At 50.1% G+C, this 25,313-nt stretch overlaps 1 protein-coding gene across 5 annotated transcripts in view; it reads left to right on the forward strand.

Annotated features, from left to right (window-relative positions):
- Positions 1–4,059: 4,059 nt before the first annotated feature.
- The window catches only part of LOC121439725 (adenylate cyclase type 3), a 74,463-nt gene continuing 53,209 nt past the window's right edge, over positions 4,060–25,313 (forward strand). For 2 of the 5 annotated variants that reach the window (XM_041640325.1, XM_041640330.1), the window contains exons 1-2: positions 4,060–4,672; positions 5,106–5,949. In XM_041640325.1, the coding sequence (XP_041496259.1) occupies positions 5,275–5,949 (675 nt within the window). In that variant the 5' untranslated portion in view covers positions 4,060–4,672; positions 5,106–5,274. Of the gene's footprint in view, positions 4,728–5,099; positions 5,950–25,313 lie in introns of all 5 variants that reach the window. The other 3 variants (XM_041640327.1, XM_041640326.1, XM_041640328.1) reach the window with 3 other exon arrangements.

Consider the following 25,313-nt stretch of genomic DNA (forward strand, 5'->3'; position numbering starts at 1 on the left):
GAAGGCTCTGGCTTGGCTCTGCTTTCAGGGCCCTCCTGGTGCTGGGTCCCACAGGGGACTCATGATCTTCTCTCCTCCCTCCACCTCCTGCCCATGGGACACCAGGGTTCTGCTCTAGCCTATTGTTTGCTGGATTCAGGAGCCGCTGTATCCCCTGGGGGGGCGGGGCAAACCACTCTTGTTTATCTAATAACAATTAATTCTCAGCAATCATCCCAGTCCTGAACCAGACAAACAAAATTGGAAACCTTCAGCAAAGACTACCCCATAGACCTTCAGCAATGACTATGCCATAGACCTTCAGCAATGCCTACCCCATAGACCTTAACAAAGACGACCCCATAGACCTTAACAAAGTCTATCCTTTAGACCTTCAGCAATGGCCACCCCATAGACTTTCAGCTAAGTCTACCCCATAGGACCTAGGCTGGGATGGTGTGGGATTTGGGACTCCCTCCTGGGTTCAGCCCACACCCACAGTTCTGGTTTTCATCAAGGATATATATGAGATACAAGTCACCTAGGCATTTTAAAATCATATTTACAGCTTTTGATGATGGAATTGAAGCATGTCGTCCAGTTCTTGATCAGGCACAGTAGACTGGTGAACAACAGCACCCACAAGCCCACCCTTTCCACTTGACCTGTGGGTGGTGGGGATAGAACTCAGCACCTACTCCGTGGCACCCATTAGGGCTGTCCCCAGCCCTCGAGGGCGGTTGTTTTATTGAGGCAGCATCTCATGTTGTCCATGGTGGCTTCCAACTTGATTTGTAACTGAGGACAACTTTGAGCTTCTGATCCTCTGCCTCCAGAGTGCTGGCTTTACAGGCGTGTGCCACCCTATCTGGTTTATGCAATGTTGGGATTTGAACCTAGCACTTCATGCATGCTGAGCAAGCACTCTGCCCACAGAACTACATTCCCAGCCCGGAGAGGGGTTAGTTTCAAATGTCCTTTTGATCTGGATGTTTGCAGTACCAGGGAAGAAGGCCGTGTGATTGTCTCAGGGACAGCTAGCATCCTTATAAATACCATCTCAGCTGGGCAGTGGTGGCACACGCCTTCAATCCCAGCACTTGGAAAGCAGGGGCAGGCGGATCTCTGTGAGGTTGAGGCCAGCCTGGTTTACAGAGTGAGTTCTGGGACAGCCAGAGCTGTTACACAGAGAAACCCTGTCTCAAAAGACTAAAAAAAAAAAAAAGCAAAACTAAACAATACAAATCTCTTTTAAGGATTCATCCATTCATTCTGCTAGAGTATGTATCAGCTAGTGTCTGGGACCCTGGGGAGCACTGTGAACAACCACACAGATGAGTTCCTTCATGGGTGGGCTGGGATGTGAGCTGCTCCTCTGAGTTGAAATATTCACTCGGAGCATTTAGCTGCCATCGTCAGACATCGGCCAGGTGGCTTCAGATACCTCCCATGTGTCACTCTCAGGCCCAATCAGACCCTCCCTTCCCAACCTGACAGGGTCCTGTCCAATTGTAAAGTCATCAGCAGCTGTGAACCGTGTCTACCTGAGTGTCTGCTTTGTTGGTAGATGTGGTGCCCAGCGGAGCCGGCAGTAGTCAGAGGATGAGGCCGGATCTTCTGGTCTTCCTCATGTCCTGCTGGCTCTTAGAACATCCAGTAAAGAGGTTGCTACAGCAGGGAGGATTATGGAAGAACACTGAGTGGGCAGCTAAGCTTAGGTCAGAAGTGTCTCTGAGTGGAGCTTTCTCTCTTCTCAAGGTGAAGGGGCAGGAGAAGTGGCTCAGCGGTTAAGACCACCAGCTGTTCTTGCAGAGGACCCAGGTTTGGTTCCCAGCACCCACATGACGGCTCATATCTGTCCCTAACTCGGGTCCCAGGAGATCCAATGCCCTCTCATGGTTTCCTTGAGCACTGGGCATGCAGACAGTGAACATACATATACAGAGGCAGAACACTCATACAAAGAAAATGAAAATAAGTCTCTAAATGAAAGAGGGTATAGAGGGGATGGGGGTCTGGGACATGGGTGGCAGTGGAAGCCCTATTAAGGAACCTCAGGGCAGATCTCAGGTGTGTATCATGGCCTTGCCACAAGAGGGAGCACTGAAGACCCTAAGGATTGAGGGGGGGGAAATTAATAGAGCTATAATTGAGTGTCTTTGTGTCATAATAAACCCATGATAAACCATGTGGTGGTGCATGCCTTTAATCCCAACACTGGGGAGGCAGAGGCAGACTGATCTCATCTACAAATTGAGTTTCAGGACAGCCAGGGCTACACAGAAAAATTCAAACAAAACAAAAGAAAACCTATGCATTTATGGGCCTTTAAAATTATTTTATTTAAAAATTTTATGTACATGATTTTTTTTTTTTGCCTGAATGCATGTATGTGCTCTGTGTATGTGCCTGGTGTCCATGGAGGCCAGAAGAGGGCACCAGATTTCATGGAACTGGAGTTATTGAAGGTTGTGGGACACCACATAGATGCTGGGGACTGAACCCCAGTTCTCTGTGCAAGAATAACAAGTGCACTTAACCACTAAGATGCCTCTCCAACCCTTAGCCTTTATTTTATTTTATTTTAAATATTTATTTATTATGCATACAATATTCTGTCTGTGTGTGTCTGCAAGAAGAGGGTACCAAACCTCATTACAGATGGTTGTGAGCCACCATGTGGTTGCTGGGAATTGAACTCATGACCTTTGGAAGAGCAGGCAATGCTCTTAACCGCTGAGCCATCTCTCCAGCCCATACCTTTATTTTTATTTTATGCATATGAGTCTTTTGCCCACTTGTGTGTTTGTATACTTCTTGAGTGCCCGGTGCCCTTAGAGGCCAGGAGAGGGCGCCAGATCCCCTAGAACAGAAATTACAGACTGTTGCCAACCACTCAATGTGGGTGCTGGAAACCAAGCCTGGATCCTCTGCAAGAACAACAAGCGCTCTTAACTACTGTGGTTACTAGGACTGGACCCAGGATCTTGTTGGAGGACATATTAGGCATGTTGTCTGCCACTCAGCTGTATCCCCCGCAGTTCAGGCACATTCCTTCTAACGTTCTCCTTTTAGGAGACAAGGAAGGTCTTACATAGCCTAGGCTGGCTTCAGACTTGACGAGCAGCCAAGGGTGACCTTGAATTTCTGTTTGTGCTGGGATACCAGGCATTTAATACTTCTGGTCTGCAGTGCTTGGGCTTCAGTCTGTGGGCTGAATCCCAGGTCTCTTCATGCTAGCCAGGGACTCTATCAACCGACTCACAGCCCAGGTTCCTTTTTTTCTTTCTTCCTCTCTTCCTTCCTCCCCTTCCTCTTCTCCTCCTCCCCAACATATTCTTTTGTTAAGGGTGAAAACCATGTCCTTTACTATCAAGAAACAAGTTAAAACAAATTTCTCAACACCAAACAAAACAGTGGGGGTGATGGTTCATTCAGACCACCCTCGTATATCCGAAGTTATTACACAGCGCCTTTCTAATCGAAGCCTTGGGGAATGTAGGCTGAGGCCAGGTGGGGCTTCTTCAGGCAAGATGAGGGACACCCATACAGCAATGGCAGATCATGGACCTATTCCCTGGATGTTGGGGATGGATGCCTGAAATCGTAAACAGGCCAACCCAAGCATGGCAAGGCATCCTTAGCCAGCACCTTTTTCCTTCTTCGGGATCCCTTAACGCTGAGAGCTGTCCTCAGTCCCCTGGGCACATTTTCTTCCAAAACAACGACTTTCTCCTCTAACAATGTGTTCTGTCAAATACAAGAAAAATAACTGATACTCCGATTTAGAAGGCTGGTAGATTCAAAAGGAGCATTTGCGTCTTTAAGGAAGAATCCAAACACATCTCAATTGGTAGGATGCGCACTGGAGATCTTCGTGAAGCAAGGCCTCTTCCAACTCCATGTGCCAGGTACCAACCGAGCTACTCCAGTCCGCTTTTGTCCCCAGGTTAGGCTGAGAGATCTGAGAGATCAAGCCCCACGCTTAGATGTCTGGGCTGCCAGTGTGGGCGGGAACACTGAGACGGGGGCGCGCCTACCCGGGGAGCGGCCCCCAAACCTCAGCCCAGGCCTCTCATGGTCCCGGAAGGAAGCCAGGGCTGAAGAAGGGGGTGCCCCGAGCACGCCTCACCTGCAGGGAGTACACATCCCCGGCTTTGATCCTCCGTAATACGGCCTGCCCGAGGCAAGGGGTGGATTCGCCTTATTCCTTCCTTTCTGCCACCCACCCGGTGTTTCCACGCAGCTGTCGCCGGGCGTTGGGACGTGGGGGACACTGGGGACAGCGAGGGGGCCCCTCCACCCCGCGCTTAGGAGGCGGCGACAAGGCGGGGAGGGGCCGCCCGCCTCCTGGGGCCTGCGGCGCGCGTGGATCAGTGTGCAGAGCGCGGCGCACGGACTCGGCTGGCTCGCTTGGCGTGCGGGAAGAGGATGCTGGCAGGCTGCCCCCGCCTGGGCCCGCCATCCGCAGCGTGCGCCGCCACCGTTCTCTGCTCCCGCGGATGCTGAGCCACAGCCCCGCGCCTCTCCCGGTCCGACCCGGGGCCTGACGGCGAGGGGAGCCGCGCTCCGGCTCCGGGCGGACGAGCTGGCGCGGCGGCGCTGCGGGGAGCAGCCTGCGGCTCGCTGAAACCCGCCTGACCCGGCCCCGCAGTCCCGGTCCGGTGCGCGCGGCTCCCGAGTTCTCATACAGGTCAGCGCCAAGCCAGGATCCAGGGCTGGGCTTCCGCGATGCTGCAGAGCCAGAGGTTGGAAAGGGGTTGGAGTCTCCCAGGGTTGGATGGGGAAAAGGAAGTAAACAGAAGGAAGATGCGGGAATCCCCAGGACCGCCCCTGCTCCTTCCAGGCACGTTTTATTTTCAGCATGGAGGAATTGGGCCTGGAGGGACTTTAGGTGAGGAAGTCAGGGATAGAGCCTGGCAGGCGAGGGATGGAGAGGTGGCTAGGCCCCTCCAGAAGCCAGAGGCAGGAAACCGGGTGTCTGGCGTGGACCCGACTGAGTGTGTGTGGGCGTGCTTGGGAGGCTGTGGGGTTGGAGGTTTGTGTAGCCAAGGATGTGTGTGAGGGGTGGGGTGGGTGGCAAGGAAAAAGGCGCTTCCACTTAGCCATGTCCTTTTAAGTTGCAGATGATCGGTGCCACCTGTGTCCTGGGAACCCATCCAGCATTCCTGCCCCAGGTGTACGCCCTTCATCGGTAACCAAGTAGAGCCTTTCCACCCTCCACAGTTAGGAAGACCTGGTGAGCGGCTTGAGGCGGACTTCTCCCTCGTTCCTTCGAAGCTGCCACCAGCCAAGATGCCGAGGAACCAGGGCTTCTCGGATCCCGAGTACTCGGCTGAGTACTCTGCCGAGTACTCGGTTAGCCTGCCCTCTGACCCCGACCGCGGGGTCGGCCGGACCCATGAAATTTCTGTGCGGAATTCGGGGTCCTGCCTGTGCCTGCCTCGCTTTATGCGGCTGACCTTCGTGCCTGAGTCCTTGGAGAACCTCTATCAGACCTACTTCAAAAGGCAGCGCCATGAGACACTGCTGGTGCTGGTGGTCTTTGCGGCCCTCTTTGACTGCTACGTGGTGGTCATGTGCGCGGTGGTCTTCTCCAGCGACAAGTTGGCGCCCCTCATGGTGGCCGGCATTGGTCTGGTGTTGGACATCATCCTCTTTGTGCTCTGTAAAAAGGGGCTGCTCCCGGACCGAGTGAGCCGCAAAGTGATACCCTACCTGCTGTGGCTGCTCATCACAGCCCAGATCTTCTCATACCTGGGCCTGAACTTTTCACGTGCCCACGCAGCCAGTGACACGGTGGGTTGGCAGGCCTTCTTTGTCTTCTCCTTCTTCATCACGCTACCCCTGAGCCTCAGCCCCATCGTGATCATCTCTGTGGTGTCCTGTGTTGTGCACACCCTCGTCTTAGGGGTCACCGTGGCCCAGCAGCAGCAAGATGAGCTGCAAGGGATGCAGCTGCTGAGGGAGGTGAGTGCCACCCTTCTCCATCCTGTGCCTTCCCCTTCCACCCAGGTCTCACCCAGGTGGGATTGCTTTCGATGCCCCCAGGGTGTGCACCCCCATGCCATCTGGTGTTTGCCCTAGAGAAAGGATGCAAAACATTGGGCCTCTGGGCCACAAAGCCACCTGTGCTGAGTGGCGTAGGTCACCGCCCCTAGTCTTGTCCTGCCATTCCATCAGTGAACCCGGGTCAAGAGGCCTCTCAAGGCAAATTCTGATCTCTAGTTGTCTTTGCTTTACTCCAGATGGGGTTTGACTTGTGCGAGCTCAGTACTATCTGTCAGATGGGGATACTGTCAGCCCTGCATGCAGAAATGGCTGTTACCAAAATGCAAGGGAACGCGGGTGAAAGCCTGTGGTTGGATTATGTGAGGAGCTGTAAGGAGCAGATGTGGTTATCAGAGATATCACGCTTCTGCCCCAGAGCTCAGAGTATCACCCTAGAAGTCAGGGTCTGGGGACACAACTGGGGACGGTTGCCTTAGCCACTCTGGTGTGGAGCTTGCTGGTCCTAGTGGGCTATTAATGCTGGAAGGGGTGGAACATTCGCCTTCAGCTTTACTAGTTTTTGTTCCCACCAAGTGCTAAGAGAGGCAGACAGCCAGAGCCACCCAGAGACTGAGGATGGGCTGTCTGAATGCATCTGGTCATCCCCTGGAGGGGCTCCCTAGTCGCTGGATTCCATCTTATGGCACGCCTTCCACTTTTCCATACGTGACCTGAGAACTGGGAAGTGGTCAGTTATCATTGGGTATCTTTTATCTGCTTCTGGAGTTCTTTTCCCCACATCTCACCAAAGCCTTTATCATGGTCTGCTTGAGGTTGGGGCATAGCCTACAGTGACCCCAATGGTACGTCTGGTGGCTGATGAGAGAACTTTTGGGGGCCTAGTCCATTGCCTCCTGGCTGTTTAGAGGAAAACATGGCTTCTGTCGGGGTTTAACTTTTTTTCTGAGACAGGATTTCACTGTGTAACAGCCTTAGCTGTCCTGGAACTTGCTGTGTAGGCCAGGATGGTCTTGAACTCAGAGATCCACCCGCCTCTGCCTCCTGAGTACTGAGGTTAAAGACGTGCTACTCCTGCCTGGTTTTAACTTTTTTTAAAGGTCTCAGTTCAAAGTTCTGTTTTCCTATTCTGGGTCAGGGAGGAACCTATTTCACAGATCTTTTTTAAAATTTATTTTTTATTTTGAGGCAGGATATCATGTAGCTTAAAATGGCCTTGCTGCAACTGAGGATGACTTTGAACACCTGATCCTTTTTGCCTCTACCTGCCGCGTGTTACGGTTACAGATGTGGGCTATCATGCTCAGCTAATTTCACAGAAGGTTTCTGCATGGCTCGGCACTGGGCTAGAGCCCATGGGAGTTTGTGGGATACCACCATGTTTTTGTTTGTTTGTTTCCTGGTATTGGGTATTCTCTTGTGAACACCTGTCGTTGTTGTAGCTTTCTGGGTTGGTGGCTTCAGCTTGTGTCTCTGCTTGTGGATGGTTCTGTTGCGAGGAGGATGCCCATAGCCATTGCTACAGGGAATTGGTCAGGACAGTTAGATTTGGCAGCATTTGGGGCTTGGGGACATATCTTGAACCATTACCTTCCAATAAATAAGCATTTCTTCTTTTTCTTGCCAGGGTCCCTGGGCCTTGGGTATATCTCCCCAGTGTGTTGTTCATTAAGGGAACAAATCAGATGAGAACCCCCTCCCCCCCACTTCTGACCACACCTAGACCTGCTTGTTGGCTGGAAATATTTGAGGTGCAAAAAGCATCTTCTAGTGAAGTTGAGTGTTCAATCCTCAGCCTAGGTCTGCCCAGAGTGCTGGGATGGGCACACAGGGGCTCTGCCATGACAGAGATTCTAAGTTTAGTGGGGAGCAGACTTGAGTGACTGTAGATAGTTTGTCCCCAGGGGCCAGCGAACCACTGACCAGATTACAAGGGGGAGCTGTTTCCAGGATGTGGTCCAGGAAGATTCCTGCTTCTGCTCTTTGTGGTGGGGGATGGGGCTGGTGGTGACCACCTAGGGGCCAGGAGAGCAAGGGTATATACCTGAAGTTCAGACAGAGCCGCTGCCAGACTATGGAAACTGGCCCGCACTGAGCAGTGCCTAGATACTCCACTCTTCTGCCTGATCTTATACTTAGGCCTTCTGATTTGTTCTAGAAATGATCAGAAAGTGTTAGTACAGGTGAGGGCCTGGGAGAGCATCTAGTCCAGAGCCCCAGCAGGTTCCTAGGGATGGAATCACAGATTGGCAGCTGCTACTCATTGGCAGCAGAAATGAGGGGACAGCCCAGGTGTGCTGACTCCCTGATCAGGGCTCCCACATGGAGGTGGGAATTTGTCTCCTTAGTTGAGAGCAGGATCCTGCCTTCTCTTCCTTGTCTACCGGCGACAAGCCCTGTCTCTGCCTGTTTGTTGTCACCCAGATCTCTGTGGAAGGCCCAGCTTGTAGAGACCCTGGGTCTCTGTCCCTCAAGTCGATGGAAGCATCGTCATCTTGGTTTGGAGCCTGGACTTAGTCTGAGGCCCCTCGCTCTGAGGTTTGTGTTGCTGATACTTCAGGCTCATGTCACTCTGGGCCTCACCATCTCCAGTCAGCAAGAGACCTAACTTGGAGGCTCCAAAGTGTCTCAGTAGGGTGGGTTATAGGTGTGGCCTGGGTCCCTGTAGGTCAGTTTTGAACTCAGGATTACTGGTCCTAAAAGAGACCAGGGCTGCAAAGAAATAAGGGCCCCAGTTGGGAACGGGGGAAAAGGTAAAAATAGTAACTCAAGAGTAAAGATACTCGAGGCTGGGAGCATAGCTCAGTGATGGAATGCTTGCTTGCCTAGCACGCTCAAGGCTCCCTGAATTGGATCTCCATCCCCCCCCCCCCAATAACACATAAATACACATTTACAAAATAAAAAAAATGTATAATAAGAATTTTGTACCCCAGGGGAACATGATCTTGACATGAAACCCTGCCTGGAACAACTTGGCTTTGGGATTAGAAGGGAGGAAAAGGGCCCCCCCCCCAAGGTTAAATTGGGAGCCTGAGATAAGAAGCTGGAGGTCAAGCTTCTAGTATGTGTTCCAGAAGTTTCTGAGTCACTTCTTTGGGACCAACGTGACTTTCTTTTTTGATTTTTAACGATTCGTTTATTTTTATTTTATGTCCATTGGTGTTTTGCCTGCATGTGTGTCTGTGTGAGGATGCCAGAAATCCTGGAGCTAGAGTTTCAGACAGTTGTGAGCTGCCATGTGGGTACTAGGACTTGAACCTGGGTCCTCTGGAAGAGCAGCCAGTGCTGTTAACTGCTGAGCCATCTCTCCAGCCCCACAATGTGACTTTTCACAAGGTGCATAGTTTCCCAGGTCCACTCAGCAAAGTCTGCCTTCCCTTACAGCTTTTTTGCATCCCATCTCTGAGCACCGTGGAAACCAAGGTCCGTGCAGCGTTGCTATGGGGACGGATACCTAGGACCCATGTCCCTTGGGCGTGGAGAAAAGCGTCATTCTTTCACCCTAGTGTTTGCTCCTCCAGCCTGTGGGATGGGAACTCTCCTTCGAGAATGAGAGGGGCAGGGGAAAGGGGGCCAGGCATTCAGGTCCTCCATCTCAGGCAAGCGCCCAAGACTTTCCTCAGACCCACCTGGGCTCACTTTCTTATTCAAGTCATGCCCATGTGTTCCTCCTCTTTCTTCTCCTTGCTTGTTGACTCTGGCGAGGTCTCTCTCCTGGCTCATGGAGGTGGCTCCGTTTCAGAGAAGACACCTGTGGTTCTGGTTGGGCCTTGTGGTTTTGGTTATAGCTGGGAGCAGCACCAAGGAAATGGTTCCGGTGCCAGATTGGTGCCAGAGTCTCCTACAGCCCACACACACCATGCCTATACTTGGCTCTATGGGGGAAGGGCTAGAGGTAGACATGGGATTTGGAGCAACCTGACATCTTGTCCTGGATTCTTCTCAAGGGGCCAGCAGATGGGGTTCCAGTGAGGAGACCGTGTGCAGTTGGGTGAAAGGGATTAAGGTGGTGTTGGGGCCTTGTAGATTAGGTAATGAAAGAATATTTACAGAGTGAAGAGTAGAGCTCTGCAGCCTTTGGGTCTGGGGCTTATCAGCTGTGGGATTCTCAGCTGTGGGATTCTCAGGCTGTGCCTAGGGCCGACTGGGGCGGAAGGGTGAGCCAGGAGGAGCTACAGGCTCCAGCTTCTGGGTTCTGACATCTATGCCTCTTATAGCACGGCCTGCCCTCGGCTGCCTTAAATGCTCCTGAGATGAGGCAAGGAAGCCACACAGGCAAGACTCAGAACGGCAGCTGATGGCTGGGGACGGAGGGAGCACGAAAGGGTGGAGGGTGGAAGGTATAGCCGAGATGGCGGTGAACACATCTCTGGCCGGTAACCGCTTCAGAGACCTTTGCACATTCTCACAGGCTTCTGGTAGCTTCTGCTGTGTGTCGTTAAGAAATGAGGGCCTAGGGATCCCTGACAAATAGTTTGTAGACTGATTTCACAGCAGGAGGGCTGTCTGGGAGCAAAGGTCTCTAGCGGAATGAGTAGCCTGTTGAGGTCTTCATTTGCAAGATGAACCTTGAGGAGATTGTGAAGAGACTCCTTGGAGGCTTATGAATGAGACAGCAAGTTACCCCCTTAGGGAGGGAGACTTTGGCTCTGGGGGGTCCTGGAGAGTTTCAGCAAAGAGGATGATGGGAGAGGGGATAAGGCTTCCAAAGATAGTCCTGCCCACAGCGAGAGTTAAATGTGTATAAATACGCACACTATCCCCATTCTGGAGGTTCAACTCTGTTTCACAGATGAGTGTCCCGGAGCTTGTACAGTCCGGGGAGGCAGGGAGGGTTAGGTGGAGAGTCACCTGTAAGCCATGTGGAGAGGCTTTGGGGCTAGGCATCCGAGCTGCCTGCTCGTTACTCTGATTGCCCCAATTCCTTTGTTGAGCATTGTCAAAGACCAGTGCCCAAGACATGGGAGGCCCTGGAATGTGTTAGGAGCCTTCCCCTCTACTCCTGGAAAGTGGGTGCAGAGAGGGGGGAAGCCTGTAACAGAAAGCTCTTTGTGAAGCCATGGTCAGGTGGGTGTGTGAAAGGAGAAGGGTGAGGTGGAGGGGCCCGGGCTAAGAGGAGGGTAGTGGGTCTGGGCTCAGGCCTGGGCACTTTGGCAATGAGGAAGCCGGATATGGGAGACATGCTGGAGGCAGACTCAGGAGAAGGCCTACTCAACCTCGTTTTTTAGCCCCTGGGCCCTGAGCTCTTCCGCTGTCCCGGAGTGACAGAGGGCAGCTTTCCCTCTTTGAAGAGGATATAGCTGGGCATCAAAGGAGGAGGGCCTGGGATCCTGAGAAGATGAGAGGAAGGAGCTGTGGGCCATGGGGTCCAACTTGGTGATTGAAGGGTGATGAATTACTGAACACATAAATGGTCTGCAGAAACCCCACTTAGTCCCTTCTCCCTGGTCACATTTCTCTGTGGTCATTTCTGATCCTTATCTCTATGTAAACAGAGCTTTCCTGGTGTGTCGTCATGGTTCACAGGCAATCTAGGGCCCACCTTTCACCCACATTATTTCACTAACATTTTGTGGTTAGCTTTGGTGTTCCCATGTTTGCGATTTTTTTAAAGGGGGGGGTCAGCATTTTATAGACAGCCAGGATTTTTTTTTTTTTTTGATTTTTTGAGACAGGGTTTCTCCATAGCTTTTTGGTTCCTGTCCTGGAACTAGCTCTTGTAGACCAGGCTGGCCTCGAACTCGCAGAGATCCGCCTGCCTCTGCCTCCCGAGTGCTGGGATTAAAGGCGTGCGCCACCACCGCCTGGCTAGGATTTTTTTTTTTTTTAAGGGAAACAGAAGCTCAGGCTGGACCAGTTTATGGGGAGTGATGCTGCTTTGTATGAACACGTGTGTGCACATACCAGCACACATGAACCCATACTCTCTCTCCAGGGCTTTAGTAAGTTCTCTGTGAGAATCACTAGGATTCTAGATTTCTTGTTATTCAGGCTCCCATCCAAGTACTAAACTAGACCAGACCCTGCTTATCTTCCAAGATGAAATGAGATTGGGTATTCAAGGTGGTATGGCCATAGACTTTGCAGTTTATGTCTAACAACAGATCTCATTCGGGTGGGCCAGCCTAGAATAATCAGTCATTTCCCACCTGCCCCCTCACCAGATCATGCATCCTTAGTCACAGTTCAGACCTGCGTGCCTTGGCCACACTCAGGATGACACCCTGTCTGTGGGCGCAAGGTGACCAGGTGGCCACAGTGACTGAGTTCTTGCTCGGGGCAGCGAGTATCGTATGCTGGTCTCGGTACAAAGTTGTTAGGATAGCAGCACCACTTAGCCCGTGGCCACTGATGTCTCTAACGGTGACTGTCCTCACTGGGCTGTATCATCCCCTTCGTTGTAATATAAAGCCATTCTGGAAATGCGTGGTACCTCAGAAATAAGCATGCTTGACAGAGCATTCACTTTGGGCTTTCTAAGAAGTTCACTAATGGGGATGGCTCGTTTCTCCGCAGCCTGTCTGTGTAGGGGGGCCACTTGTGTAGTATGTCTCAGTTACCCGTTGTTGCCTAGCACCTCCAAAGCCTGGGGTCCTCAAGCAGTTTGTTTCTCGGGGTCCTCTGGGTTGTTTCCTGATTCATGTGGCACCATCTGGGGTCCCTTTCTTTGGCTACGGGGCCTGTTTCGCTCAGTAGTCTGTGATTGGCTCTCCTGGTAGGTTCTCCTTGCCCTGCTTCTGCAGCCTTGATATCTCTGCATGTGGACTTCTGGGGCTCCCTCACAGCCCGTGACCTCTGGGAGAAAGTGGCAGCATCCAGTTTTTAAAGACTGTTGCCCCAGTAATATTGGTGAAAACAGTATAAGACCAGTTCTGGTGCAAGAGGAAATTGATTTTACTCTCTAATATGAGGGTGACCTAGGATGAGGCGGGCATGGAGGTGGTATGGCCAATAGACTTTCCAGATTATGTCTAACAACAGATCTCATTCGGGTGGGCCAGCCTAGAATAGTCATTCAGTCATTTCCCACCTGTCCCCTCACCAGGTCATGCATCCTTAGTCACAGTTAATCTGAGGCTGTCCCAAGCTAGGGGGCACATAAAGTATCCCTAGGGAGAAAGGCCTTAATTTTATTTTATTTATTTTAAATTTAGTTCTTATTTCCTTAAGTTATTTTTTTGTGGTCTATTTTGTTAATTATCATGGTGTGTGCACGTGTGCGTGATGAGTTTGTATGTGTGAGTGCCGTAGCAGGTGTACATGCTATGGCGCACCTATGCAAGTCAGAGGACAACCTTTGGAAGTCAGGTCTCTCTGCTGTGTGTTCTGGGGGTTGAACTCAGGTCATTTTACTGGCTGAGCCATCTTACTGGCCATGCAAGATTCAGGATGTTCAGCAGCCGTGGGAGACTTAAGACGTTGGATGCGTGGTCCAGAACAGGGCTGTGTTTGCCTCCATTAAGCTTCTGGTTCTCAGTGGGGGATGGTGGTGCACACCTGTGATCCTGGACCTCGGAGCCTGAGCAGGAGGGCTACAGGCTTAAGGTCAGGCTGAGCTACACACTGAAGACTCTGTCTCAATACCTCCCCTAAGAACCTCCATCAGACCTCCGTGTGGTTGCTCAGTTTTCCAAAAGGTTTATGAAACTGCTTTATCCTTAGTGGGAAGATGGCTCACAGACTGTTCTGCTTGGGTCCTGTTGTGCCTTCCACGCATGGGAAGAATTTGTTTTCCTGATTTAAAAACAATAAAAAATGCTTCGAGACAGAGCTCACATCACCCAGCCTGGCTTGAAGGCTGAGCTGGCCTTGAACTTTTGATCCTGCTGCCTCCTCCTGACACTGGGGTTACAGGTGGATGCTACCATGCCCAGCTTTTCTGCCCTTTCAAACATGAGCTAGGCCTTATGCCCAGGACATCGTGCCAGGTCACAGGAAGCCACTCCTTGCTCAAGAGATGCCATCTAGCTACACCCTGGTGCCAGTCTGACCTTGCTCTGCACACAGCAGCTCAGGCAGGGTGCGTATGTGCATCTTTTGGACACTTGCAATGTCGCGTTCTTGGTAGGCTGTCGCATGCTTCAAGGAGGAGAAAGACCTGTCGCGGAGTCCCTGAACGTCCCTTGCAGGGCCTTGGTTGCATCTGTTGGTCAGTAAATGTCTGTCGAATGCTTCTCCTTTCCTTCCTTTTTCCCTCATCATCTCTCACTGGGACTGAGGAAATGCCCCGGCGTTGATCTAAGTGGCTTACAAGTAATTTTATTTATTTATTTATTTATTTATTTATTTTGAGACAGAGTTTCTCTGTGTAACAGCCTTGACTGTCCTGGAACTGTAGACCAGGCTGGCCTCGAACTCACAGAGATCCGCCTGCCTCTGCCTCCCAAGTGCTGGGATTAAAGGCGTGTGCCACCACTGCTCAGCCCAGGGGTAACTTTTTTTTTTTAAAGCAAGATTTAACTCTCACACTCTTTCTTTTTAAAGATTTATTCATTTTATTTTCTGTGTCTGAGTGTTTTGTTGCCTGCATGTTTATATGTGTACCATATGCATCCCTGGAGGCCAGAAGAACAGGAGTTATGGTTGTGAGCCACCATGCGGGTGCTGAAAACCAAACTCTGGTCCTCCGCAAGAGTGACCAGTGCTCTTAACCACTGAGTCACCTCTCCAGCCCTTGCGGTTTCTTGAACTCTGAGACTGCTGACCATCACTCCTTTGCCACTTGGTGACAAATATCCTCCCCGGCCCAATCCAAACGCAGCAACCAAGGCAGTATTTCAGGGGTCATTGACATTCCACCGGCCTAGTTTTAGTCTGGTCCTCGGGCACAAGCGCCTGCATGAGGTGGCTCAGGAGCTCCGCTGAGCAGGGTTGGAGCAGTGACCATCTCACCTCCCATGTTCCTCTGTCTGGGGAGAAACTCCCACGCCTTCTGCTACTCACCAGACACTTTGTCAGAGCAGTGAATGTTCAGGATGGGGAGTGTACAACGTGTGATCACATCACCTGTGTGTGCAGAGCCCAGCGGAATAGATCCTGTCTACAGAAGAGTCCCTGTCCAGGGAGATCCAGAAGAGGCCTCTGAGCTGCTTTTGAGTCAGGTCCTGAGCTGGGCGGTGGTGGCACACACCGTTAATCCCAGCTCTCAGGAGACAGAGGCAGGCAAATCTCTTGAGTTCGAGACCAGCCTGGTCTACAAGAGCTAGTTCCTAGTTCCAGGACAGGCTCCAAAGCTACAGAGAAACCCTGTCTATCGAGAGAGAGAGAGAGAGAGAGAGAGAGAGAGAGAGAGAGAGAGAGAGGAGAGGATAAAGAAGAGAGGAGAAGAGAGGAAAAGAGAGGAGAAGAGAAGAGAGAAGGGTCCTGAAGGGTGGTCCTGAAGGGTCCTGAAGGATCAATAGGAGTTTTCCAGGTGGAACAATGGAAATAGGGCCATAGGTGTTCACAGTTGCTTGAGACTGGTTAGGATCAATCACCATGTACCAAGAACATGACTGGGTGGTGGGAACTGGAGGGATAGGCACAGAGCCAGGTAGGGGAAGGACTTAAGTCTCTCTCTGTCTCTGTCTCTCTCTTTGTCTCCACCTCTCTCTAGTCCTGGGATCTGAATCCAGGGCTTTGCCCATCCTGGGGAGATCCTTTACCACTGAGCTGTAGCCTCCGCACTGTTTTTACCTCAATTTTTGTTTGGACACAGGTGCTCATGGAGCCCAGGCTAGCCTCAAACTCTCTATGTAACTGAGAGTAACCAAACTTCTCTTCCTGCCATGCACTGGGGTTCCGGGCATGCACCACCTGGTTTACAGGGTGCTGGGGTTTCATTCATGGGCACTACATCCCCACCAAGCAAGGCCTCTATTATCACAATGATGGAACTGTCCTGAAGGAATTTGAGCTGGGGACGGAATGAATCTGGTGTGCATGGACCAGGCTCGTGGGCCCAAGGATACTCAAGGCAGCATAAGCGCCTGTCAGGGTCACCCAAGGAGGATGCCCGCAGGGCCGCCCACCAGCATAGTGTGATCTGCTTGTGGAGTCCCTGGGCAATTACTGAATTCCTTCTGCATACCATGTCAAGAGACCTTCAGACATCCAGTTGTAATCACCAAACATTTAAGGGGACCTGGAAGGATGGGAAGAGAAGGGGCTGCTCAGGGAGACAGGATAGAACCAGGGGGAAGAGGGCTTCAGAGCCAGTGCTGAGAAGCAGCCATTGTGTAGAGTCCTCAGTGACAAGTGTCCCTCGGCCACCTCTGTGCCTGCTGGGGGTCTGCATGACACAGGTGGCCTGTGAAACCATTAATGTCTGGTAGCATTTTGTACCTTGATAAACAAGGACAGGTGTGATACTCTATTGCCTGGTGAAGGTACATATGATACCTTATAAACTTGCAGAGCTCTGTGTGAATGCCTGCTCCTCCCTCCCTCCCTCTCTCCCTCCTTCCTTCCCCCCTTCCTTCTGTCCCTACTCCCTCCCTCCCTTCTTCCCTTGATCTTAGCCTAAGCTGGCCTCCAACTTATCAACTTCCTGCCTCAAACACTTGAGGGCCAAGGTTATAGGTTTGTGCCTCCATGCCTGGCTAAATTATTTCTCCATTCCATTTAGTCCTGGCAGCCATCTCTCACCTTTGATCTATAAATAATCCTGGCCAAGTTTATCCATTCTTTTTCTACCAATTTCTTTTCCTTCGGAAGATTTATTAAAAATGTTTTGATCTCTTAACTTCTGAATAATATAGCAGAATGTGACTGTAGGGCCTGTGTTTACTCATTAATTTTATTAATCATTCCTGTCTTTTTTTCTTGTGATTGTCATTTACATATTCCAGCTGCGTCTGTTGCTTCTCTCCTTTCCCCTCCTGGCTGTTTTCTGTCTTGATGCTTTTTTATCCTTTGGATCATGTTTTCAGTTTTTCTTTCTTTTTTTTTTTCCTACTCATGGCTCCTAAGAAAGGTGCTTTAATTAGAAATGAACCATTTCTCTCCTCCTTCTGAAGAACGCTTTCCTGTAAACTAGAGATGTTGAAGACACATTTGAGAAGGGCCCACCCTCACCCCTTTACCTCTGTTTAAAACCCCAGGCCAGGGAGATTGGACTTGAACATCAAGATTTCTGTGTTTGTGGTTTGCTGCTGACTTATCTCTTCAAGATCGGCTCTCGAGATACACAGTTCAGTGCCAGCTGAGTCAGACTGGGGCGGCCACTGTCGGCAGCTTCGTGACTGGCTCTAGGTGGGCCCCTCGCTTGTCCTTGAGGCCCGACGTTTTTTTACCCAAGAGAGGCAGGCCAGGTTCCCAAATGACTGGCAGACTGGCTTAGTAACTGTTTTAGTCTGTTTTCCGTTCCTGTAACAAAACATCTAAGATCTGGTAATTCATAAAGAACAACAGTATTTATAGCTTGTGAGTCTAGAGACTGGGAAGTTTAAGAACATGGTGTCGGGTCTACTTCTGGCAAGGCCCTTGTGTGGCTTCAACTCCTGCCAGAAAGCCAGATACTGAGGAAGAAATTATGAGTTTATCATAATCCAGAGAATCAACCCAATTCCACAAGAAAGACATTGGTTTTTTAAGGACCTGGTTACGTTTGAAAGGCTATATTATCCTGGTTGGGTTTCTGCTGCCATGGTAAACACCATGATTAAAACAAGCTGGGGAGGAAAGAGTTTATTCAGGGCAGGAACCTGGAGGCAGGAAAAGGCTGTAGGGGAAACCTTGGGCCCCATGGCTTGCTCAGTTCAGCTGGTTTTCTTAGACAACCCAGGGCCACCCTGCCCAAAGGTGGCCCCACCCACTGATATGCTGGGCCCTCCCCTATCAATCATTAATCAAGAAATTGCCCCCCAGACTTCCTACAAGCCAATCTGATGGGTGCATTTTCTCAATTTTTGTTCCCTCATCCCAAATGACCCTGGTTGTGTCAAGTTGACAAAACAAAACCAAGCAAACCTGAAAAACCATTCAGCTCACCCTCCACTGGTCTCCTCCATAATCCTTGAGATCAGAAGTCAAAAAATCAACATGAATTTTGAAGGAATAAAACTATATTCCAACGATAGCAGCTGCCAGCCTGGTCAGAGTGTACCTCCCTGTGTGGTAGCAGGGTGGAGGCGGGTGAACCTCCCTGTATGGCCCTAATGCTCTGCTCGTCGACTACCCCAACTGTGGGATTAGACTCTCATTCCCTGTTTAGTAAATACCCACATTTACTTTGTCTAGCTATCTTGTCTATTTTGTTTTATTCGAGACAAGATCTCTTGTAGCCAGGCTGGCCCTGAAGTTGCTTTCAGGAAGGACGTAGCCAAGGATGACCTTGAATTTACACTCTTCTCTTTTCCACTTACTGAGTGCTGAGGTTACAGATGTACAACGGTCTCTACCTGGCTCGGAATGGTCACTAAAAACAAACAACAATGAAAACAAACCGCCAGAGAACACCAGGGATGGAGAGAGAGCCCAGCAGGCAGGAATGTTTGCTGTGCAAGCGAGAGGACCTGAGTTCAGATCCCGGCATCCATGGCACAGGCTAGGCATGGTCTTGAGCATGGCTGTAATGCCAGCTCCGTGGGAGGGGAAGACAGGCTTCCAGCCTAGCTCTAGGTTCAGTTAGAGACTCTGCCTTGTGATAGAGCAGGGCATCGGGCATGCTTCTCTGGCCTCTGCACACACAGGCGTGTGACCCTCACCCCGCGTATGTATTCATGACTCTCACACAAAAGTATAACAAAACAAAAGAAAGGCAACAACAACAAAACACGCTTAGAATGGGCAGCTTCACAACGGTTGAACTTTTCCCAATAGTAATTAAGAAAAACCAAACTCTGGAGTGACCTCGGCTTTGTTTGCTAGTCATGGCTTCTGACGACTGCCTCTATCAAGGGGAAACCCTCAGCCAACAGTGTAGGAATGGGGCACAGGCGGCAAAAGAGAGACACTTGGGAGGCTGTCTGGGAGGACAGAGGACAGTATATTTTCAATGTCGTTCTGATGCAGCCCCCCCCCCCCCCCCACTTCATCGTGGCTGTGATTGCCTACTCTTTTCTTTCTACCTTATTTTGTTGGAGCAGGGGATTGGGAGACCCAGTGAAAGTCTCAGGTGTGACGTGGAGAAGGTCAAGAAAACCCTTCTGTTAGATGATCTCTCTTGGTTCTTTGATGTAAAATCAAAGTGGTCCGGACGCAAACGCAGAGCATCCTTGGGCACGCAGGCTGGGGAACAGCCCCATGGGTTCTCGTGGCCTTGCTCCGGTTCTCTGTGCTCGGCCATCATCCCTCCTCCCTAGGAATTGGGACACACAGCTCCGGAAGCTTGTCATTGGTCTTTGCGCCTGTGTTTCTGCGGACCCACTGGCCTTCCTCATAGCCAGCATCTCTGAAGATGCCAGACTATTCCAGAATCATGTAGACCAGGCCGGCCTCAAACCAGAGATCCCCCTGCCTGGGCCTCGTAAGTGCTGGGATTAAAAGTGTGCACTACGGCCACCCGGCTAGGAATCACATGTACATCAGCCTTTAAAGTACCGTCTCCCTGTAGCGTGCCCATTACTCCTCCTTTCACCTCTGCGAGGTGCTTGCCCTTGTCCATGGCATTTTATAGCCAAGAGAGTGGAGGTGGACAGTGACAAGGAACACTGCCCACGCTCACTGGAAACCATGGCGTGCCTGCTCTCAAGGCCAAGTTTTGTAGATTAAAATGCATCCCAATAGGCTAATTCCCAGAGGATGTCCAACATGATTAATGTGAAATTATGAATTATTGTCACAATGGCTAAATAGCTGTGTGTCAGAGTATGAGGCACCATAGTCTACAAAGAGGGCAACGACTAGGTAAGCGACAGTGGATGTTGTCCATGTGGCGTGAGGAGAGCTGTGGTACCTTTGTGGAACTGGAAGGGACTGAGGAAGTTGACTGCATGGGGCACGGTGGGACTCTGGCAGCCATGGCAGAGTTTGGGATATGTTTTCGGGTGAAAATATGGTCACATAATATCCAACAGCTGTCAACATCTGTCAAAGTATATACTTAAAATGGCTACATGGAGATCCACAACTAAGCATTGGGCCAAGCTCCCAGAGTCCAGTCGAAGAGAGGGAGGAGCGATAATATGAACAAAGGGGTCAAGACCATGATGGGGAAACCCACAGAAACAGCTGACCCGAGCTAGTGGGTCAGCTGGCTCTGGACTGACAGCTGGGGAACCTGCATAGGACCAAACTAGGCCCTCTGGATGTGGGTGACAGTTCTGTGTCTTAGGCAGTTTGTGGGGCCACTGGCAGTGGGATGAGGATTTATTCCTAGTGCATGAACTGGCTCTCTGGAGCCCATTTCCTATGGAGGGATACCTTGCTCAGTCTAGATATAGGAGGGAGGGCTTTGATCCTGCCTCAAGTGATGTGACAGACTTTGTTGACTCCCCACAGGAGGCTGTGGAGTGGGTGGGAGGTGAGGTGGGGGGGAACAGCAGGAGGGGAGGGAGGGGGAACAGGGATTGGTGTGTAAAATAAAAAAGATTGTTTTAAAAAACAAAAAAGTAGTTGCAGTCTAAGGCTCAGTGAATTCCATGAAAAGGCAATAAAATCCAAGAGACACAAAAAAGTCTTTGTGTACACACACACACACACACAAGAGTGTGTGTGGAAGCCAGAGGTTGACACCAAGATGGCTTCCTCAGTCACTGTGTGTGTTAGCTTTTGGACAGGATCTCTCACTGAACCAGGGGCTCATCGGTTTGGCTAGAGTGGCCTGCTGGCCAGTGAGCCCCTGGAACTCCGGTTCCTTATGTAAAATAAAAGTGGTCTGGCCACTTTCTTCTCCAGCAAACCCTGTCTCTGCGGTGCTGGGTGAAGACGGAGTCTGCTTGTTCGCTTCCCGGATTCCCAGAGAACCAATAATCACACAGAAAACTATATTAATTACAACACTGTTTGGCCAGTGGCTTAGGCTTCTTATTAACTAACTCTTAAATTAACCCATTTCATGCCGTTGTGGCCTACAGATAAGATTCCGAAGCATTGGTCTCCTTCGGCAGTTACGTGGTGTCTCTCTGACTCCACCTACTCCCTATCTATATCTCTTTCAGCCTGGCTACATTCTGCTCCACTGTAGACCAAAGCAGCTTTATTCATTAACCAATAAAAGCAACACATATATAGAAGGACCTCTTACATCAGCTGGGTGACAGCCTCGTGCCACCACAGTTGGTGTTGGCAGCTATGTGAGATGCTATGTGACTATATTCCCAATCAGAAACATGCAGAGAACTCTGCCATCACCACCTGTGTCCCATGCGTGTCCTCAGAGGTCCCCCACGCACCTCTGAGTTCTGGCCACGTGTGCCGAGGATCCGAATGTGAGATTCACTGTAAGCCTTCACTCACTGAGTAAGCTATAGCACAAAGGTAATTTAATTTCCCGCACTATTTTAACTGATTTTTGCTTGGAAAAATGTCACACAGTGTGGAATTTTCTCTTTGTGGTATCATGTGTAAATCAAGCGGTTTCAGGTTTGGGGACGTTTTGGATGAGAGCGGCTCAGTCATGTACCGGAATTGGTTTGTGTGGTTGCCTTTTGCAACCAGGATGTGTTTGCCTGTGATTTCTGATTTCTGTAGAATTAAGTCACTTAGGCTGGAGAGTTGGCTCAGTTGTTTAAGAACACTTGTCCTTACAGAGGACCCGAGTTCATTCCCAGCACCCAAAAGACAGCGCTTGTCACTCCAGTCCCAAGGAGGTCTGAGCTCTGACGCCCTCTTCTGGCCTCTCTGGGTACCAGGCATGCATATGACACAGCATGCATACATGCAGGCAAAACACACGCACACACGTAAAATGATAAATCTGAAAAAGCTTTTTTTCTTGTTCGTTTGGGATAGAGTCTCTCAGTGTAGACCTGGGTATCCTGGAACTCGCTCTGTAGACCAGGCTGGCCTCGAACCCACATAGATCCGCCTGCCTCTGCCTCCCGAGTGCTGGGATTAAAGGCGTGTGCCACCACCGCCCGGCTCCTTTCTTATTTTTGATCAGTTTTTACTGTGGCTGTTGTCTCTCCACAGCTCACTTGCTCTCTCTTTCGGCTGCTCGTATTTATCGACCATTCCTAAAATCCTTAGAAACAACAACCGTCTTGCGTATTTTGTCGGTTTAGGTTCTATTTTGTTATAAAAACATAATGCCCTGAACCACTTGCGTATACAGATTTGCTACTGAACAGAACTGATTTCTAGGAAACACTTGAAGAGCTGGAGCAGAAGCCAATGCCTGTATTCTAGAGAGGCGCCGGTGCCCAGGACGAGGCTGTGTGGAGCTGACCCACCTCGGCCCATCTGGTGCTGGTTCTTCAGCCATGGCCTGTCCTAGATGAACCACGGGAGGTAGCACATGCCCGCCCTGTGTTTCCTACCCACTGTTGAACTCGGCCATCTTGCTCTGTCCTGGTCTCCCCGAGAGCCCAGCCCATCTGTATGGCAGAAATCTATTGAGGTTTGGGAGCGCCACACCTTCCCTGGCCCCTCCCGGCTTGGGACTTGGGAGCACCTGCAGTCTGACATGCATTTCCTGCTTGGCTTAAAGGTCTCTTCCTCTGCGTCAGATATGGCCATTAGAAGCACTAGTCCTAGAGAGATTGAAGACGAGGGTGCTTCGCACTCCTGGATGGCAGGCTTTATCTGCAGAGAAGGTTCCGTTAGCCACTTGGCTCTGCTGAGACGGGTGCTGCTCTGCCCTGTTTTCCTGTGGGTACAGCAAAGGCCGGCGTGATTGGTGGCTCACACGCCCCCTTCCCAGCTCCTCGCTCCTGTTAGATGCTGTGGCTGGTGTTAAATTTAGAAGGTGTAATTTCATTTGTATGTCTTGTGGTGGACATTGATTTTTCTAATTGTTTTGGATTTTTTTTTTCCTGTCAATCTCACATGCTTGCACAAGCTTCTTGCTGCTGGGAACATAGAGGGCTGAGTCCCTGCCTGCAAGGGAGGCCCTGCCTCCTATTACGACTGTAAAGTTTACTGTGGCTGGGGATGCAGTTCAGTCGGAATAGTGCTTTCCCCGGCATGCACGAGGCCGTCGGTTCAATCCACAGCACCATGTAAACTGGATGTGTTCGTGCGTGTCTGTAATCCCAAGACTCAGGAGGGGGAGACAGAAGTTCAAGGCTATCCTCAGTCATATAGTGGGTTGGAGTCCAGCCTGGACTCCATGAGACCTTGCCTCTAAAAGAAAAAATTGTTATTGTCTGAAGACCGACTTGGTACAGTGAAAGCACTCCCTAAAGTTGGTTAAATATCAAATATTAGGTTGACCTATGTGAAACTATCAATAGCCAATCACTTTCAATCTGCCCAAACTGCGGACTTATTTTATGTGATTCAGTGTGGTATGGGGAAACACGGAAAGCCTGGAAAACACTATACAGGATAGAAAGATATTATCCATAACATCATTCTTCAAGGATAGCTCCTGTTAGCACTGGACTCCCCGATAATAGTCAGAACACTTACTGCAAGTATGTGCGTGATATAGAAGAAAGCAAGAAACTAATTCAACCTAGGCAAGGGCATAAAGATTAAAAACAAAATTTCTCCTTCCCTCCCAACTCTCTGGAGAAAGGACCCTGGCCTGCCATGACCTAAGCATCCCCAGGGAAGTGGCACAATTTAAAGTACTAAGTGTACAAGGGCAAAGTTCAGCGCAACCAAGAACAGCTCCCAGCAAAGACTTGCAGGCGAAAGCCTCTCCTTTCCTGTCTCCACCTCAGTTCCCCATGAGAGAGCCACGGGACTCTCATGAACGGGACCTGAGAACAAGCCCAGCAGATCGACTCTGGAACCTGCTCCACCGCACAGGCTCACATTTTGGAACAGTCATCAGCTCTACAGCAATAGAAGGGATTAGACTGGGGGTCTCGGGGCTTCTGGCACCGTCTGTCTGACCTCCGAAAAATCACTTCTCCCGTCTCCTCTCCAGAAGCGCAGTGGTATTGCAGAGACCCCGTTCCCCGGCTCCTCAGGCCAGTTTTCCAGAACGTAGCAGCAATACACCCATGATCCCCTTTGGCAGCTGGAGAACCCCAGCCCCTCCTCTCTGAAAATCTACTCAGGCAAAGTGCAGTTTAGTTCGCTCCCATAGAAATATATCTGTGGAGTTCCAAGTTATAAATAAACATAAAATAATCTTGATGATATTGCTGGCATTTGAGTGAGGCCATCTGGCTTCCAAGAAGCTTTATTCATTGGCATTACTTGATCTTTACCATAACCCTCTGAGACCTGACACTGTCATTATTGTCACGTCAAACGTAGGGCTGGCACTGTCTCTGATTGACCTCAGAGTTTAGAGACTAATCTGAGGATGAGAGAGACTTAAGCTACCTGACCAAGATCACAGCACTGGTAATGGCAGTGCTTTGGATGCAGATGGTCCAGCCCCGTTACTCAGGATGTCCCGTGATCCTCTTCACTGCAAAGATGGGGATGTGAACACAGCAAGGTCAAATGGTTTATCCAGGGCTCTGGCACCCACAGAGGGCAGAGCGTGAATTCAGACCTCTTTCCCTGACAGAAACAGCTAAGAAACTGTTTTTTAAAATCTGACCTGGCGGGGGCTGGAGAGATGGCTCAGTGGTTAAGAGCATTGCCTGCTCTTCCAAAGGTCCTGAGTTCAATTCCCAGCAACCACATGGTGGCTCACAACCATCTGTAAAGAGGTCTGGCGCCCTCTTCTGGCCTTCAGGCATACAGACTGAATATTGTATACATAATAAATAAACAAACAAACAAATAAATACTTAAAAAAAATCTGACCTGGCCTGGTGGTGCACAGCTTTAATCCCAGCACTCAGGAGGCAGAGGCAAACGGATCTGTGAGTTCAAGGCCAGCCTGGTCTACAAAGTGAATTCCAGGACAACCAGAGCTACACAGAGAAACCCTGTTTCCAACAAACAGGCAAACAAAAAACAGCAACAACAGACAGAATCAAATGTTGCTGAGGGAAAGGGGGTGTCATGGTGAGGTGAAATAGAATAATTCATATTGGTAATACATCAATTTTCCAAGTGCAGATTGGATTCAATCCAAATCAATTAAACATTTTCATAGAAATCAGTAAGATGATTATAATGTATATGAATTCGTGGATAAGAAAAGCCAAAACATTTTCTAAAGGACATATGATTCTTCATTTTGAGATTAATATAAAGTTATATTAATCAAGACAGTGTATCCTGATTATAGACTCTTATATCAAGGACTTTGGAGAAAGTCCAGAAATCACTCTACACACACACACACACACACACACACACAAACATACACACATATACTCACTCAT

This window comes from Microtus oregoni, unplaced genomic scaffold (assembly GCF_018167655.1).
Source record: "Microtus oregoni isolate MIOR12 unplaced genomic scaffold, Mior012 000062F_ref0000492, whole genome shotgun sequence".
Classification (NCBI taxonomy): Eukaryota; Metazoa; Chordata; class Mammalia; order Rodentia; family Cricetidae; genus Microtus; species Microtus oregoni.